This window comes from Numida meleagris, chromosome 13 (assembly GCF_002078875.1).
Source record: "Numida meleagris isolate 19003 breed g44 Domestic line chromosome 13, NumMel1.0, whole genome shotgun sequence".
Lineage (NCBI taxonomy): Eukaryota > Metazoa > Chordata > Aves > Galliformes > Numididae > Numida > Numida meleagris.
In genome coordinates, this window is record NC_034421.1 from 10,358,652 (window position 1) to 10,377,142 (window position 18,491).

The following is an 18,491-nucleotide window of genomic DNA, read 5'->3' on the forward strand; positions in this document are numbered from 1 at the left end:
GTCAGCTTTTGAAACAGATCAAGTTGCAGCTGCCTTCCCATTAAAATTCAGAATATTGAGCCACCCAAGACAAACCTTGATTTTCGGTTTTTGAATAAGCTTGGATGTAACATTTTCACTGAGATTATAATTTCAGTGCTTCTAAGTATGTTTATATGTGCAATGCGTACTAATGAAACACTGCTGTGCTGGGAAATCCAAGTATGTTACAGGCATTTCTGCTTTCTCTAGAAGCCCAGAAAGTTACTTGCTTGCAAGGAAAAATAGTAAGTTTGGGTGAAAGGAAAAGGACTAGGTTATTTTAAATGACCACCCTGCCACTGCACTTTTATCTCCTTCAGGAATTATTTTCTAAAATTAGAGTGTATCTAGCCATAGGCAGCAAGGCTGGACATCTGCCAAACTGAGCTCGTCGAGTAGAAGCAGAAGGAGAGAGTGCTTATATTTGCAATTATCTTTTTGGAAAAGCCAGATGGACTAAATTGTTATGAATTGCCTTAAGGAACCCTGTTTATGGCTCTTTCCAGAGCCCATCTGGCGAAAGAAAATAAAATGCATTTTCTGTTTGCCTCCGTATTTCTTTGTGTTTTCTTTCTGGAGTTCATAAGTGGAGATACTGGTGAAGTTAAGCTTGTTCAGTGCTACATTTACACAAGGGCTGTTTTCAGTGGAGAGACTGGCAGAGTTGTACAGTCTGTCAGTTAACAGCTGCAGCAGGTGCAGGAAGCATCCTCCTTGCATTACACAAAATATGCCACTTTTTTCAGGCTTTTTTAATGTGCCACTGTTGTTGGTGTACATTTCCAAGATTGAGATCTAAGTGCTACTGATGTCTTATTGTTCAGGATTTATAAGAATTACTTCACGTTAATTTCGTAGTGATTTGACTCACAAAATTTCATTATGATCTATTACTTAGAAGTTTCCTTTGTGAAAACACAAAGTGAGCAGTGTGATTCTGTCCTGAGAGCCAATGACACTGCATGGGAAATCGCCATAAGATGGTATTGTATTGAGGAGCTGAGTTAATATGAACAGTAACCTTGAAATGTAAATTTTCAGATAGTAGCAGAGGATCAGTTCTGTGGCCACCAAGGCAATGACATGTACGATGAAGAAAAAGTGAAATACACTGTTTTCAAAGTATTAAAAAACTCCACGCTGACAGAATTTGTTCAGAACCTCTCTCAAACAATGGTAAGCTTTCTGTAGCTGCCTGTATGTGTTTGTTTTAGTATAATGTGTTCTGTTTAGTCTTTATCTTCCTCCAGTCCTTTTAAAAAGCAAGTTCTGTTTGTGTTCAGTAAGCATCTCAATCTTGTTTCCTGTCCCAACTTTAATTTTAGGGATTTCCCCAGGATCAGATCAGATTGTGGCCAATGCAAGCTAGAAGTAATGGAACAAAAAGACCTGCAATGTTAGATAATGAAGCAGATGGCAATAAAACAGTAAGTATTCACTGATAAAGAACATTACTCCTATATGTCATCTGTGATTCTCAGTTGGATTTCAGAATCTAACTTTGAGACATCCGTTTTTTAAGGGTTTTAATTTAACCTCCGTCTGGTAAAGCTTTATATTGGAGAGGGCTGGAACTTGGTGATTTCTAAGGTCCTTTCCATCCCAAGCTATTCTCTGGATTCTATTATTTGAAATATAGTAGATTGATTTGGGGGGAAGGAAGACTGTGGTGTGTAATTCTTTTTCTGTGAAGAGAATGCATCATAATGATTTATATGCTAGGTTTTAGACATAAATATCTTCTCAAATCTTGTGCTGTTTGGGCGGAAGCAATGGATTTAATGAAATGTATTGCTTAAAATTTAAAACATTCTGCCTAAATAGTACAAATACTCTTGTGTTTTTCCAGAGTTAATTTCCATGCGTTAACAGTGATAACTGTAGGTGTATTTTCAAATGAGAAAGAAATAGGTCAACTTTAAGCAAAGTGTAATATTTCTGCTTCATTAAAACTTTATATTTCTTATCTGGCATTATTTCTCCTAATAAACTTCACAAGGTTCCTGTCATTAGCACAGCTAAAAGAAAAAATCTCTCCCACTCGTAGAATATATCAAAAAGTTTTGTATCCCACGAAAATGCGGTGTCAGTTCACGTTATATTCTCCTGAGACTTTTTTCTTCTTCTGCATCTTTCCATACAGATGATTGAGCTCAGTGACAATGAAAATCCATGGACAATATTTTTGGAAACAGTAGATCCAGAGATGGCTGCTACTGGAGCAACATTACCCAAGTTTGATAAAGATCGTAAGCTTATGTGCTAAATCTTGAGTAAATGCAAAATTCTTTGGATGTATCTCAAGAAATGTTGTGCACTCCTGTTTTTCAGTGGTGGCATTGATGTACTCATCAAGCTACAGTGCTGAAATTAGTTTTTCTTATACGCTTTTTGCCATGGTTTCTCCTTAAGTGGAAGGCATGTTTCAAATGTTACTGGAATAACTGAATAATTTATTTTCTACAAATATATGCAGGTTTATATAAATTTGATATTTCAGGATATTTTAAGGACATTAATCAAATGAATAAAGACTTTTTTTTTACAGCTTAAAGAAAAGTATCTAAGTGATTTTTCTCCAGACGCGGTCGGGTAAGCCTTAATTAAAACTAAATTTTATGTCTTAATTTCTAGATGATGTAATGTTGTTTCTGAAGATGTATGATCCGAAAACTCGGAGTTTGAATTATTGTGGACATATCTACACACCTATATCCTGTAAAATACGTAAGTTGTAAAATTTAGAGACAGATACATTGTGTATCTGCTTTACTTTTAATATTAGATGTTTTATTGGAATCAAAGGTAGATTACAGAGTGAAATTCTGATTTCTCCCAGTGCCTATGCAGGTCCTCTGATATGTTTTTTTTTTTTCCCTCATGTAGTCAGTGAAACTTTCTACAAGGCTGAAAACATTGTCTTAACACAGCATTGGCTGCCAGTTAGCTTTTTGTTACAGTTTTACAGTGTTCACCAGATTGTTCTGAACATGAACATCTGTTTCAGACTTGCTGTAAAGTTTTGAGATATGATATTGCTCCCTGTTTTTTTTGCCTTGTATTTCAGATTATTTTGCAGAATGAACTTCTGCAATTGCATTTAAAATAATCTTGCACAACTTTTCACAGTGTTAGCCTGAGGACAGCTGCCTGGATTGACTTGGCTGTGAGCCTTAGTTTTGCTTGGGTCCATTGAAAGAATTCAGCAAGTGGCCACTGAATTACAGTACTTGGTCATTTAGAATATTTCCTTCAGTTGACTTGTACATGCTTCCTCTGTTTTTATTTTATCCGTGTGAATTCTTCAAAAAGAGATGAAAATCCTTCTCTGGAGAAAGAACAGTGTCATTTAATCTCTTTGATATTGGATGGCCTTACAGGCTTGCTGTTCAGATGAAGTGGAAGAAAACCGTAAAGGCTCTCACTGGATTGCATCTCAATATGGGAAGCTTTAACCTAGAAGTCTCCATTGTTTAGAAAGACATTTTAAAACGGTTTATGAAAACAAAAGAAATAGATTTTTCTGTTCTTTTGCAGATAGGTCTTGCAAGCAGTGCAACACATTTCATACTCCTTTTTTTTTTTTTTCCAATAGGTGACTTGCTTCCAGTTATGTGTGAGAGAGCAGGATTTCCACAAGAAACTAACCTTATCCTCTATGAGGTTTGGATTGATAGACTTTTTTATTGTAAAACTCATAATTGCTGTGCCAGTAGCGAGTTTCCTTTATGGATGAATTGCTATGTGATAACATTCTGGTCTGTAGATAATTACAACAAAAAAAATAACCAAGTTTGAGAAGGAAAAAATAACCAAGGTTGAGATGTAAAGCTTGACATGGGAGGCACTGTGCTGCTAAGATTAGTAAGCTTAATTGTTATTCTCCCATCTTTCTGGAGGCTGCATCAGTAGAAAGTTAATCTCTGAATTTTTGTAGGAACTTGATAATGCCGAATGATAAAACACTTTAGGATTTTAACAGAAGTTCTTTTTTAAAGTGAAGTATTGGTAAAAATAAGTTGTCATTTTTACCAGTAACAGTGAAGTGTGTCTGAACCTTAGCTAAGATTACATTTATCTAAAAAACATATGTATGTGTGCACATGCACACTTCTTTCTGAAGATAGAGGGTAAAAGTTACCGTATTTGATTCAGTTTACTGCTGTCACTTTCATGTTTGTCTCTTGTTTATTGTGTGATTCCTGTTCTCCCTTGCAGGAAGTTAAACCCAATTTAACAGAAAGGATTCAAGACTATGATGTGTCTCTTGATAAAGCTCTTGATGAACTCATGGATGGTGACATCATAGTGTTTCAGAAGTATGTATTTTAAAGGGCCAATTTATTGCTACAATTAAATCACCTAGTTCACTTTGAAAGCAGAACTTCCTTTAATTTAATGCTTTAGCAGGAGCGAGGTCTAGTTTTCCAGCAGTAAACGTATTCTCAGCAGTTCTCATTTGATCATTCCAGGAAGATAGATAGTTGTTTTTTAATTACCACATCACATCGTTTAGGGAAATTCATCCTAGTTTAGAGAACTAATACTCATAAATATTAAAATAGATCTTGCTCTTACTGAAGAGCGTGGTTCAGCAACACATCTGAGTTGTGCAGCTTTTTACTTGAAGCTACCATAACTCAGACAGAGAAGAGCCTACCAGAAATTCAGATCTTGGGCTCTGTACCATTGCTACTATACAAGCTCTTGACTTGGAGCTCCTTTCACCTTAGAACTCAACTGCTTTCCCTTTTTCCTTTTATATGTGCTCACATTACGCTCCATAGTGGTCTGTGGTGATTCTCCCAGTTTGTCTGAGCGTATGCAGCTCATAGGTGTACTGGTGCTTCAACTGGAGTTTTCTCCAAGGCAAAAGGAGAACTCCTGCTCCTTATATCCATTAAAGGGATCTTTTGTAAGCTTGTCAGGGCTATAAATCAGCATTTCTATGCTCTCACTCCTGATGGTCACACCCAACTGTGTTGCTCTGTTTCTCTCCATGGGCTGACAGTGGGTGGAAGCCAGCTAGTCTATCTTCAGCAGTCTTACCCCAGATTATGTGAGATGAATGTATTTCTCATGTCATGCCTTGGAGCTCGCATTCCCTGTTGACCCAGTTGGTGTTATGCACCTTTGGCTGGCTGCTGACTTCTGGGTAAGTGCACAGCTTGTACCCTGGTGCTATTTCTCTGCTGAGAAGATAGGGGTACCGGTCAGTAGTGACCCAAACCAGCATCTGTGCAGGTTGTTTTGCTTCTGTGGTTCAAGGAGTGCTGGCCTCTGTGCAAAGTACAGCGGTGAACAGAAAGTTTGGCAGCATTAATAAAGACATGCACTGATGTGCCAGGGTGGAGAGGGAGGGAAGAGCGCTGCTGGAATGCTGCTGTGAAACAAGTGGAGTCAGCCTGTTGCCAGATTACCAGCTGGTCAAGCACAGTGTGCAAGTGCATTTGCTCTTGCACTGCGCAGAAGTGCTCAAGGGTGTGAGTCACTACTGACTGTACTAGTTCCACTGTGTACAAGTGGCAGCTCTTTAAAAGGGTTTCTTAGCTTTCCTTCTGTATTTCTCAACTGTCACTGACTTATTGTAGAACCTGTTTTTAAGAGCCCTAGCTATGTGTATTTGTAACAGCGTAATATGTAATGGGACTTTCCTTTGTCTACTCTTGCAGGGATGACCCAGAAAACGATAACAGTGAGCTGCCAACAGCTAAGGAATACTTCAGAGACCTCTATCATCGTGTGGATGTCATTTTCTGTGATAAAACCATCCCCAACGACCCTGGTTTTGTTGTAACTTTATCCAATAGGATGAATTACTTTCAGGCACGTATCCCATTTGTTTCTCCACGTTTCTTTCTTTGTGCTGAAAGTGACTTCTGCATTCGATCACAAAGGCGTAATAAATATTTTTTTGAAGAGAGCAGATAGGTTTTTATACACTACTTGCATTGTGGGAATAAAAAAATTAAGAAACTCACTAATGCTTGTGAGTAGAAAATGCTTAGAAGTATTAGTTGCATTAAGAATGAGTTCATTGACAGCAGAATTCTTTACATACCATTCTGCTCTAGAAATTAATATTCTAGTGAAATGATGGGTTTGCTTTCTAAATGTCATGTAAAACTTGCTCATATTATTTATCTGCTGATAGAAAAATACCTTGGGAAGCTAATGGTACCTGTTTTCTTTGTAGTTTAGCAACAGTACTAATTTTATAGACCAAACTACTGCTTTCTCCACACAGTGCTGTCTAAGACTCAGTGGCAGTAACAGACCAAATTTGTTGTGTTCATAAAGGGTGGTAACAAGGCTTTTTAAAAGAGAGAAACTGAGCAGTGAAACTGTTCTAGAAGTTTTTAAAATAAATAAAGTTGGACCGATCTGCCTAGAGCCTGATTATTAGGTCTGGCTCCCTACAGTTCCCATGCAGTTGCTTTTATCAGTTTTATGTACTCTGTACATAAAAACAGATCAAATTTTACTGTTGTGAAAAGCGGGACCTTTGAGCACCTGAATATACAGAGGAAGTCAGAGATTACTTTTGCTGTCTTTCCTCAGTGTCTGCTGCCCAGTGACTCACTTGTTTCATTTTTATAGTAAGTGTAAGTTCTTTACAGCTCCTTTTGGCAAGGGAAAACTAGGCAGAAAATTCCCATTCTTCCTGTGAGGCTGCAGCATGAAATACTGGTGGGAATAATGTGGTGATATCACCCAGCAGACTAATTTCCTGTGAGTGAATTGAAGAACCTGGGAGTTTTTTACATATTTCCCAAATAATACTATAATTAAAAGAAGAGTAAAGCTATTATTGTGGATTTTTTGGCCTTTTGGTGACTGTGATTTATTGTAGTAAGAGATAGATTTCTTCTTATTGTCTTGAAAACCTTACTCTGTTCATTGTTCAGAAGCTACATATGTGGAGTTTCTTTAGCCTTGGAAACGCACAGAATTTGTGTGTCTCTCCAAATTTCTGTAGCATTATATTCTTAAGCAGTTCAGTGGATGATTGGAGTTGGACCAGATGACCTCCAGAGGTCCCTTTCAGCCTTAATCTTTAACCATTGCGTGTGTTAACTATCCTGTGTGATTGTAGTGCAATGTCATAATTGAAAAAATGCAGAACTTACAGAAAATTCTATTTGCAGGTTGCAAAGACAGTTGCACAAAGACTTAATACAGATCCAATGCTATTACAGTTTTTCAAGTCTCAAGGGTAAGACAAATTTTCTACGTGTGGTTTTCTGTGTCTAAAATACACTTTAAAATACTTAGCCCCAAAATAGGTAGGCTGCAGTTAATTTGTAGCTTCTTTCAGGTTGTAAACTATTTATTTACCAATAAAACATAATGCACATGCACACAAATTGTATCAACACTTTGTATTCGTGGAAATGGGGAGGGCTCTTTGTTAACCTGCAGGTTTCTCCCTTCCTCACCAACAAGCCTGTCCCATTTCGGACAGCTCTGTGTAGTTTACAGCGCTTTGGTCACTCTGGAATTTTGCTGTGTCCTATGACTCCACGAATTAACCTTTCACAATTGAAAGCATGTGACTTTAGTGCTGCTGTAGTAGTTTCAGAGGAATGTAGGTCCGCCACGGCAGGATTAAAGGTGAGCTGTTAACATCCAAGAGAGCGAACATGCACAGTGACTGGTATTTCTGCTCTCAACATTTGCCTGTTTTAAAAAAAAATCATTAATGCACTGAATCTAATGCTGCTTGGGCTGTGCTAGCAATTATACGAAACTGGTAGCCAGGAATAAAAGCGTTCTTGGTCCTTTGGTTTACTGTTTGTGGAGAGATACTTAGGGTTTTCATTTTTCTTTCATAGTTACAGGGACGGCCCTGGTAATCCCCTTAGGCATAATTATGAAGGTACTTTAAGAGATCTTCTGCAGTTCTTCAAGCCTAGGCAACCTAAAAAGCTTTACTATCAACAGGTAAGAGTCTTCTGTTTTTGTTGGTGTGAGCAGAAAAAAAAAATACAATCTGCCCTATACAAAGTATGCCTAAAGTGTTTCTCTTTTCTTCTTTAAGCTCAAAATGAAAATAACTGATTTTGAAAACAGAAGAAGTTTTAAATGCATATGGCTAAATAGCCAATTTAGGGAAGAGGTGAGTGAGGCTGCCTGTTATTCTTACTTGTTATTATTTTGTTAATCCAAGTTGATAAGGCTGTGATTGTGGTGCTGTAGAACATGCTGAAGAAGCCCAGTTAGAACAGAGCTATGCCTTACACAAAAACCGTGCCAGTTCTTAACAAATTTAGAAGATAAAGTAGGTATTCACTTCAGTAATCTTTATTTTTCAAAGATGGATTTTGACGAAGAGTCGAGTGTATTCTGTGCTTTAACGTGGTGGATTGTAATTTCAGATTTTCTAATCACTTTCCTGTTCTAAATATTCTACAGGAAATAACAGTATATCCAGATAAGCATGGGTGTGTGCGGGACCTGTTAGAAGAATGTAAAAAAGTTGTAGAGCTCTCTGAAAAAGGTTCAGGGAAATTAAGGTAAAGCAGAAGATTTTGGATTTCTTTTGTGATCATGTGGATTGTATGCAGAAAATTATCCATAGAATTTAAAATATTATGAAAACTATTATCAAATGAAGGCTGATACTGTGTTAAAAAGTTTCAGCATTTGCTATTAAGAGAGTTCTTATGAAAGTATAAACCTTATGTAATTATTCATCTTGTGTTTCATAAAGTTACATTCTTGAGATGCTGAAGATTCATCAATCACAATTGTTAACTCTCAATTTAATAATTGTTTCCAATTTAAATATGTCAGATTGTTCACTTCTCAGGAGCAAAGAGCGAGGTCATTCTCTTTAACATGACTTTTCATGTGATTGAAAACTCTCAGACTGGTAAAATTGAAAACAGATTCCTCCACTTTTTTATTTTAATACTTTTTTAAATTTGTTTTTAAGGCTGCTAGAAATTGTAAGTTACAAAATAATTGGCGTCCATCAGGAAGATGAGCTGTTAGAGTGTTTGTCACCTGCAACAAGTCGAACGTTTCGAATAGAGGTAAATGCTGCTTTAAAACATGCCTTTGAATGAAGGAAGTCTTTCAAGTGGTTATTGTCTTCTCCTGGTTGATGGTTTTTCAAATACCATGGTACTTGCAGCAAGCTAGAATACATGATGATACGTGCATATTTATAAAGATAATCTTTCCAAAGTTTTTCCTTTGTTTTATCTGCTACCTTGTCACTTCCATTCTTTAAATAACAACACAGGAGCAGTTGGCAGTTTCTTATCTTTAGGTCATTTGCCTTCTTAGCAGTAATTCCAAGCCATGTTTGGGGTCTCATGATTTAAATTTTTATGCTGAGAACCCACTTGTGTATGCAGAATTACAATCTAAAAGACCGTTTCCTTCTCTTTTTAAATCAGAGTTTCTTCAGCCAAATCTTCTTACTTACTGTGTAATTTCTCTAAACATTTCATCTTGCAAATAATGTGAACTTGCCGGTATAATCAGAAGTAAAAGAGAAGCGTAAACTTCTTATGTAAAGTTGTACTGACAAGATGACAGAAGAAGGGCTGTGATACTTTTATAACTAGAGCTGATGGAAGGTTACATGTCAAAGAAGCCACTTGGGCAAACCAGGAGAGAGTTTTACTGAGTTTGGGAAGCTGCAGTGCTGCTTTGACAGGTGAATGCCTTATGGGGGTGGGGAGGCTTAGACAGGACTTTGTCAAAGAGAGTGCTTATTTTAATTGTTCTAAATTGACTTGTTTTGCATCACTAACAATGCAGTTTGCTTTAGCTAATTGCAGTCATAATTTTGTGTCTGGATCTAGGAAATTCCTCTGGACCAGGTAGATATAGATAAAGAAAATGAGATGCTAATCACAGTGGCACATTTCCACAAAGAGGTTTTTGGGACATTTGGAATTCCATTCTTGCTGAGGATACACCAGGTACATATTCCTCCCTTTTCTCCCTATGGGATAACATTTATAAGGGCTTCTTAAAGTATAGTAAGATTACTTGATTAATGTAAAAATGTGTTGGAAAAAATCCTGTATAAAGGTTCTGTGTTGTATATGCATTTCTGTGGTTAAATCACTTGTGTCTTAGTTCTTTGCATGTAAAGATTGTTTAGTTTTTCAGTGAGCCTTTGTAGGTCTTCCACATCAGACAGACTTGAAATATTAGAAATGTAATATTCGATTTTTTTTCATTTTAAAAACGGCAACAAAACAAAACCCAATACCAGCAACAATTTATAATCCTACTGCTAATGCTTTGTTAGGATGCTTGTTGACAGAAGTGCCTAAGCCATGGTTGCTTGGTGTCTTGAGGCACGCTATTATGGGAAATGATTGTTTAGTTTTCTGAAAGTTCTCTGTATTGATACAAGAGTGGAAGCTAATTTTGAAAGCTCAATGTAAATTTAAGTTTTCATGTGATACTGCTCCAGCAGTGTGTCACACTCTTACTTTCAACAGGGAAGTGTTCCTGAGGGCAGTTAGCACTTGTGCTTCTAAACTGCTTTTTTGGTCTTTGTATGTTAGTTTATATGAAATGTGCCTAATTTTGTGAAGGGTTTTGGAGTGAGAAGTATGTCCGCATCTCTGAATGGTGTGACATTTTACTATATTCCTGTGGTTTTGAACAATGTACAGTAAAATCTGAAAATGTAGAATAAACTCTTAATTTATGGTGGAAACTATTTGCACTGTATTTCCCTGTGGCATCTATTGTGTTATTCATCTTTAAGTAAATGCCTTCTAGCACTATATTTTCAGCACCTTGTATAAACAACGTGTGGAAGAATGCTACAGAATTTACTGCTTGAGAGGGGAGCATTGCAGCAGAGGTTCTAAGAAAATAGGGCTTTTCTGAACCTCTGTTTTACTGTGGATTTTTAAAATGTTCTTAACTTTAACCTGACTTACTTATGTCATGCAAGTCCATTAATGGTTAGTTTGTACAGTCGTGAATCAATAGGAGTTGCAGGTGCTGAATTTATAGCAAGCTGTACATTGTTAATTATTTATTGTAGTGGATGATGTTGACACTCCAGTAATTTGGGTAAAAACTGAGAGATTAAGGTAGGCAAAGTATTCTGATGTAGCTCAAATTAGGAAATACTGACAGCACCCCCTTCTGTTTCCTAATTTTTTGATGTTAATTATCTTGCTGTAATCATCAGGGTGAACACTTCAGAGAGGTTATGAAGCGGATACAGACAATGCTGGACATACAGGAAAAAGAATTTGAAAAGGTAATGACAACTTGGCAGTGAGTTTTATTGCTGACTGTAGAGTCTATAATATTATCTTAAGAAATTGGAAAACGGTAGATTTAAGAGTAGATGTTGAGCAGTAAAACAGTTGTTAGCCTTAATGTCCATTCTGAGAATGATTAGGTAGAATGTGTAGAAGTGCTACTTCTGTACTGCATAGAAGAGATACTCAACAAAACAGCAGAATAACCTAGAGGAATTTAGGTGTTACAAAAGCTCAACAGGTCACAACTTCAGTTTTACTTAGTTAAATCAGGTTGCTAAGGATTGTAACTAGCTGCAGTTTTAAAACTCCTAAGAAAAGGAATTCTGCTGCATTCTGGGCAGCATATTTTAGAGCTTTAGTGCTGTCATGTTGAGGATTTTTTTTCTTACGTGAGGTCAGAATTCATCATTTTGCAGCTTATGATATTTACCCCATGTCCTTTTGCTGTGCACCTGGGGGTAAGTGCATTGGTCTTCACTGTATCACCCATCAGTTAATGGAAGACTAGGTGCCCGTTAGCCTTTTTTGGGCTAAATAAACATCTTTTCCTTAGCTGCTTGTATGCCTTGTGCTCCAGGCCACTGTACCTCTTGCTGGGCCTTTTGCCTGGGCTACCTGCAGTTTGTTGCCAGTTGATTTTCACTGGACTGGAAGCTGGACACAGCATTCCAGATGCATTCTCATGATTTCCTGACTGTTCATTTTATCCCACTGTCCTAGTAGTTGTAAGATCCTAAACAGGATTGACCTCAGTAGAATGCCATTCATGACCAACTGCATGTTAGACTGAAATTAGACTTGGAGGATTTATTTTAATACAGTATCGTAACAGTTTTCTTCCTTTTCATAGTTTAAATTTGCAATTGTAATGATGGGCCGGCACCAGTATCTCAATGAAGATGAGTATGAAGTGAACTTGAAAGATTTTGAGCCCCAACCTGGTGAGTTTTTAAACAACCTGACTGCTGTTTTGATCTGCTGAAGTTGCTCTGCTAGTTGTTATAATGCAGTTACCATGAACTCAGAATGCAGGAACAGAGTAGTTATTTTTACTTCATGTACCTTATATAGTAACTAAACAGGTATTTGTATATACTTGTATGTACACTTAACTCTTAGTCTTGAGAATACATATTCTATAGACATATAAACTACTGCATAATCTGTTAAAAGTTTGCATTTGGGTCTGTATCCACACAGCATACTTTACATAAGAGAGTTACCATGTCACTTGCACCAAGTCTGTATTGCCCATCTGCTCCTGTATTTCATTCTCACATTGTTAGTGAAGTAGGTGCTCATAGTACTCTTAGAACATACTAAAGTGTATCCTCATAAGCTCCTTATTTTAAGTGTGCTACAAAGAGATGTTTGAAATCTCATATTCCTCTAAGACATTTCTTGTTCTTTCTTGATTTCTTTAGTGAATCTGAAGAATCCTACAAGAATATTACATACATGAATAGGGTGTTTTTTAGATTCTTCAGACATGATTCACCAAGCTACAAATGCAGCTCTGTTCTGAATTTGTCTATGGAGGTGGTCTACTACCTTATTTACTTGACAGATATTTAAAGCTCTGTTATCTGAGGAATATACACGTAGGAGATACCAAGTTAATTGGTTGGGAGTTTCACCACAGTCATCTTTTGGGAGTTTTAGTTGAAAATGGCACTCATAAGCTTGCAGTCAGGGCTCTATTGAAGGCCTTGAATTCATAAAGGCTTTTTCCCTCTAGCTTAGCTCTCTGTTTCTTTTTGTGAGCTGCTCTGTCTGGTAAAAATGAGATGGAGAATTCTCCAGTATTCTGTTTTTCTAACAACTATGAGCTGTGGTTTTGTTGGCAGGTTGTGCTAGGGCCAAACTTGCTCTCATTTTTTTCAGGTTGTATCCTGGGTATATTAACAGTTGTAAAGAAATCCTGTAACTGTCCGTTTATTGCAAAATGCACAGAGACTTAGACCTATACCATTAATGAGTACTTTGCAGGAACCTAGCAAAAAGCCATGTCATTGTGGTATATAATGCAGCCAGGCTTATGGCTCATGGCTGTGAATATGAGGGGACTTGCCAAAACTTGGAATATCTGCATCTGAACAATCATCAGTGAGCAGAGGGAAGTGTGGCTCGGGGCCCTGTTTTTCTGCACAAATTTTGAGGGGTCTCTAGATGACTAACTTGGAAGTAGACGATTTGTCAGTGGACAGATAACCCTCTCTGGTCTGTTCAGAGCAGGCAGTCACATTTTCATTCAGTGAGTCATCTGAGTGAGGAGAAGCAGAAGGCAATAGTCCAAAGCTAACTATTGGACTTTGTGAGCAAAACTAGAGCTGGTAGTGCCAAGACCAAGTGAAAGACCAGGTAGCTAGGTCAAGACTGCAGAACATGGCAGAAATGGGAAAGGGGAGAACATGAAATGTTTGAAACAGTTATGGGGAATTTGAGACTAAAGAGTTTTAATTTGAGTGTTCATAGAAAGTTGCTCTTTTAATGTGATACATTTTGGTAGAATCCTGCTAAAATTCTCCTGTTGGGTGATAATGTGATGCTCTAATGCCTTCTTAGCTAAACAGTATTTCAATGTGGAGAGCTTACAGATTTCTACAACTACTAAATTTTAACACGTGTTGGACTAAGGCTTTGGCTTTCTCTATCTTCATCAGCATAGTTGATGTCAGTCGATACCATCACACTCATAGTGATGCCTCTAATGACAACTGCAGTGGTGCTAACAGTATAGGACTTCATTTCTTTCTTTAAAAGACATCAAGATAGTCTCTGTCAGATTGGCGGTTCATTTGTATTTGCCATTAACCATTACGTCAACTGAAAAGAAACAATATTTTGATTGAGGAAAATATATCCAAGAATGCAGATACAGGCAACCACAAAGGTCAAGTGTTTTATGCTTGAGTGATTACATTTGATGTCTTGAAATGTAAAAGTGTGCTTTTCTTTCTGGAGGGCTATTTAGTTTCTGCCACTATCATTTCACTTCAAAGAATGTTTGATGCTCTGCGTTGCAGACATCTTGAAAGGGAACCTTTGCCATTTGCAAGACTGTGGATTGTGTATTTTTTCCATGAAAATTAGCAGTAGATAAAATAATGCTGGGTTGAACTAGTGAAAAGTTGTTGTGTATATTTTCATTATAGTCCAAATGTAACTATTTTTTATCAGAAAAATAAGTACGAGGTCAGTTACATGTTTTCTTAGTTAACTACTGATTTGCATTTTGTATGTATTTGAAGAATATTCCTACTTAACCTAGGTGATAAGGATAACTTAATATAGCAGCAATTACTTAACCACCAGCATTTGCTATATTAAATGATATTTAGATTATGCCTTTCTGTTTCAAACAGCCCCAGCAATTCTGTGAAAGTTGGTACAGTGATAGGCGTGTCTCTGGCCATAAATTACAACAGCAAGCTTTTACTTCAGCATTTGTTTCACTGCTGTCAGCTCCTGTGACTGAAGAAGAGGACAACCAGCTCTCTTGTGCAGGAACGATTGTAGAATGTAATAATGGAATGAAAGCAGTGGTCAGGAAAGCAGCCGTGTTGTCTGTAGAGTAAGGACTGTTCTTCAGTCGTCATCTGTGTTGTACGATTACAAGCAAACTGAACAGGGCACATCTGAGTAGTTTGTGTAAATGAAACTTTTTAACTTAGTCTTACAACTTCCTTTTTTTTTCTCTTTCTTTTCTAGGCAACATGTCTCATCCAAGGCCGTGGCTAGGGCTTGACCATTTCAATAAAGCCCCAAAGAGAAGTCGCTACACTTACCTTGAAAAAGCTATTAAAATCCATAACTGACTTAATAAACCAGATTGTCAAGGCAAGGGACAAAATAAGTGTGTGTGTGCACCTTTTTAACAACAGTAGAACTTTGGTACACGTGCACTATATCTGAAGTCTTCAGCAAGAGGATTTGCTGCTGATGTTAATTTTATTTTGTTGAGGCTGTTCAGTTTGGCTTCTCTGTATCTATTGACTGCCCTTTTTGAGCAAAATGAAGGTGTTTTTATAAAGCTTGGATGCCAATGAGAGTTATTTTATGGTAAACGTAATGCAAGGCAATTGTCAGCATAATGAGGGAAGAGTTTAGTAGAGCAATTGACATTGGCAAAATATTTGTCTGTAGTACGTTTATAGATGGCATAAGCTGGCTGGCTGCCTTTCCTGGTATGGTATTCACCATCACTGCAGCTAGTAAGTCTTATGTTTAGACTCACATCAGATTTATTTCCTTCAGTTATACTTTAAATGACATTTTTGTGCATTTGTAAATGCAAAAAACTCACATCATCAATAAATAGCAATCTCTACTTCATTGTGTACATTGTTGGCACTTATTTGGGATTTTTGTCTCCTCCAGCTGCATAGAATCTTTTTTAATAAACTAGTTTTCATTTAATTTAGTCACTACTTCGCATCCCGTTTTGCCAAGTGGATGCCCTGACTCCTATAATGAGATATTTGGGTCTTTTTATGAAAATTTCAACCATTGTTGAATACAGTTGCAATTTATTATGCCATCTCCTGGCAAATAGAATGACACTCAAAGTTGGCAAAAGCAAGTGAAAGGATTATAAATATCATTAATTTAGTTAACATGGGAAGAGATGGGAAAAACACAAGAAATAGCCTTTTAGCACAGAGGGGCATGCTCACTAGTGTTTAGTAAGCTGTTGACTTTGTATAAAAAAGGAGGAAAAAAAAAGAAAAAAAGAAAAAACGAAATTGTATATTTAATGAATGAACATGTACAATTTAACACTTGGAGGATAATTTTGTTGGGTGAGTCTGCAAGTGAATTTCACTGATGTTGATATTCATTGTGTGTAGTTTTCTTTCAGTCCCCAGACTGCTTCCTTTTATTTTGGAGCTAATGCCAGCCGCGTGTCTAGTTTTGAGTGCAGTAAAGATAGAATCAGCAATTCACACTTAACTTTACATTCTTTTCCAGTATTTTATTTTGTTTCTGTAGCTGCAGTGTACAACAACTCTTCCTGTATATTGCCTTTTTTTGCTGGAAAATGTTGTATGTTGAATAAAATTTTCTATAAAATTTTTCTTCGGTGAGTGATGGCGTGGACGTTGAAGAAGACTTCTCCCTGGAAATAGAGTTCTGGGAAATGTCTTCTTTGATGAGCTTTTCCAAAAGGTGTGTTTTCTCTCTTTGGTGTTGACAATTGTGTAACCCTTACATTGATTGTTTTGGAGTTTGGGGGGAAATTTGTGGGTTTTTCTGTTGGATTTTTTTTAGATTTTGGAATTATTTTTTTTTTACCTCCTAAGTTAGTTACATTTGAGCTTAATGAATAAAAGGGTTTTCCAGGAAGGAGCCGTGTACAAATAAGATAAACGGGAAAAAAACAATCTTACTACTTCTTTTGTAAAGCTTGTAGTAGAGTCTTTGTGGTAGCCTCGACTCTGCTTGCCTATACAAAGTTTTGTCATCCAGATTCTCAAGTTTAATATTATAAGTGGTTTAAAGTTAAAGTCTGGAGTCTCTAAAGGTAAGCTCTCGAAATTAAATGATAGGTTTCCACTGCAATGCATTCCCTGTGTTCATAACCAAAACCAAGTTCTTAAAGGATTTCTTTTCTTCAGTCTGTCATTAAACATGTAGTCAGGGCTCTGTACATGTGATGGCCCTTATGCATTTATGGGTGCTGTTGATTACTGAAAACACCAGCAAGTATTTTAAAATTAGATTTCAAGATGTGTTTTTGGTACACATGTATTTTTTCAGTTTTAAAATGCACCAATCTCTATGCTAGGTGCATTTTTATTTTTTTTTTTCTATCTTGTGGTGATTGCAACATTTCTTACTCCCGGTCAAGGCAATCTAGTTTACATTATTCTGTCATCTGTGTACGTAGGGTACAGGTAGAGGGAAGTGAAGTGCTTCAGTGGCATGCCTTAAGTGGATCAAGTTTTCCTTTGCCTTGAATTTGCAATGAACTGGTGAGAAATATAACACAGTCCAAGACAACTGCTGTCTCTGCAGGCTTCCAATACATGTCAGGATTTGTATTCCAAATTTTTCTGTAAAATTAGATACTCTGATGAGCAGTAGTATGCCCTAAGTGTATTCTGAGAATTCAATGTTATTGCAGACAGCGATAAAATTGAGCTTGTATCTGAATGTCACTGAATTCTAGTATAAATTTCTGGGATGCTGGCAGCTTCTAGGGAATATCTTAAGAAATTGCAGTTTCAGAAGAAAATACTGCTAGCAAAGTAAATGTTGGATGCCTTTTAGTTTTAAAATGACAGGTTTTAACAAGCTTCAGTATTTGTGCTATTCCCATGTCAATTTTGAGAAGATACACATTAAGGCATTCCCTATGTACTCTTAGCAGCAACTGAAGGCTTTTTTAATGTTTTCTTTTTTCCTTGGAGCACAAGCAACTTATTATTCAAATAGGGAAACACAACTGTGAAGAGAAGAATGGAGGTTTTCTCAGGTGCAGTATCTTTGTTTAGCTGATTTCAAAAAATCACAGGAGTGCAGTCTTCAAAACTACTGTGCTTTCTGTTTCTTACTCACATTTCAGATTCTGGAATTATCTGGATGAGAGTGGATGCATAAAATTACCAATGATAATGTTAAGTGTTAAGCAAAAAGGATGTAATTTCATGTTACACAGGATCAGAGCAACATGATGTTAACGGCCCATGTGAATTATTCCGAATAGCAGCGGTTCCTATAGATTTACATAGTGCCTTTTATTCTAAAGGATTCCAAAGCGTTCTGTGAAATCTAAGCAAATCACACCAGTGAAATAGTTTGACTAGAGAGTGACAGCCAACAAACCCACCCTGTGTACCAGAAGGCTTAGCACCACCGGGACAAACGCAGTTGCCAGCTGTGCCCCAGCAATGGGGCCGGTGCCCCGCGGCCAGGCGCAGTGCCGAGAACAGACCGACCTCAGCTGCTGGGATCCAGCCTGCCATGCCGAGAGCCGGCCCCAGGCCTGACGCTTGGACCTCCCTTGTCCCGTGGCCTTCGTGCCGGCTGCCATCAGCACGTAGGTCTAAGCTACGCTGTGGTTTTGTTGTTTAATATCCTTTGTGAGAATTTTTTTTTTTTCTGTAGGATCTGTATATATTGTAAATAAAATAGACTAGGGTAAACCCTGGATTTGTGTCTTGTTCATTCATTTTGGAAAGGCTTTTCGAAGCAGAAGCAAATGGCTTGTTC

General features: G+C 37.3%; 1 protein-coding gene across 2 annotated transcripts in view; it reads left to right on the forward strand.

Annotated features, from left to right (window-relative positions):
* Positions 1-16,354, forward strand: part of USP7 (ubiquitin specific peptidase 7) — a 66,098-nt gene extending 49,744 nt beyond the window's left edge. Inside the window, exons 16-31 of one of the 2 annotated variants that reach the window (XM_021411278.1) lie at positions 1,063-1,197; positions 1,347-1,448; positions 2,165-2,270; positions 2,656-2,748; positions 3,617-3,684; positions 4,240-4,340; positions 5,694-5,847; positions 7,170-7,237; positions 7,857-7,965; positions 8,063-8,140; positions 8,437-8,537; positions 8,960-9,059; positions 9,840-9,959; positions 11,198-11,269; positions 12,127-12,217; positions 14,988-16,354. In XM_021411278.1, the coding sequence (XP_021266953.1) occupies positions 1,063-1,197; positions 1,347-1,448; positions 2,165-2,270; positions 2,656-2,748; positions 3,617-3,684; positions 4,240-4,340; positions 5,694-5,847; positions 7,170-7,237; positions 7,857-7,965; positions 8,063-8,140; positions 8,437-8,537; positions 8,960-9,059; positions 9,840-9,959; positions 11,198-11,269; positions 12,127-12,217; positions 14,988-15,094 (1,605 nt within the window). In that variant the 3' untranslated portion in view covers positions 15,095-16,354. The remainder of the gene's footprint in view (positions 1-1,062; positions 1,198-1,346; positions 1,449-2,164; positions 2,271-2,655; positions 2,749-3,616; positions 3,685-4,239; positions 4,341-5,693; positions 5,848-7,169; positions 7,238-7,856; positions 7,966-8,062; positions 8,141-8,436; positions 8,538-8,959; positions 9,060-9,839; positions 9,960-11,197; positions 11,270-12,126; positions 12,218-14,987) is intronic. The other variant, XM_021411279.1, reaches the window with a different exon arrangement.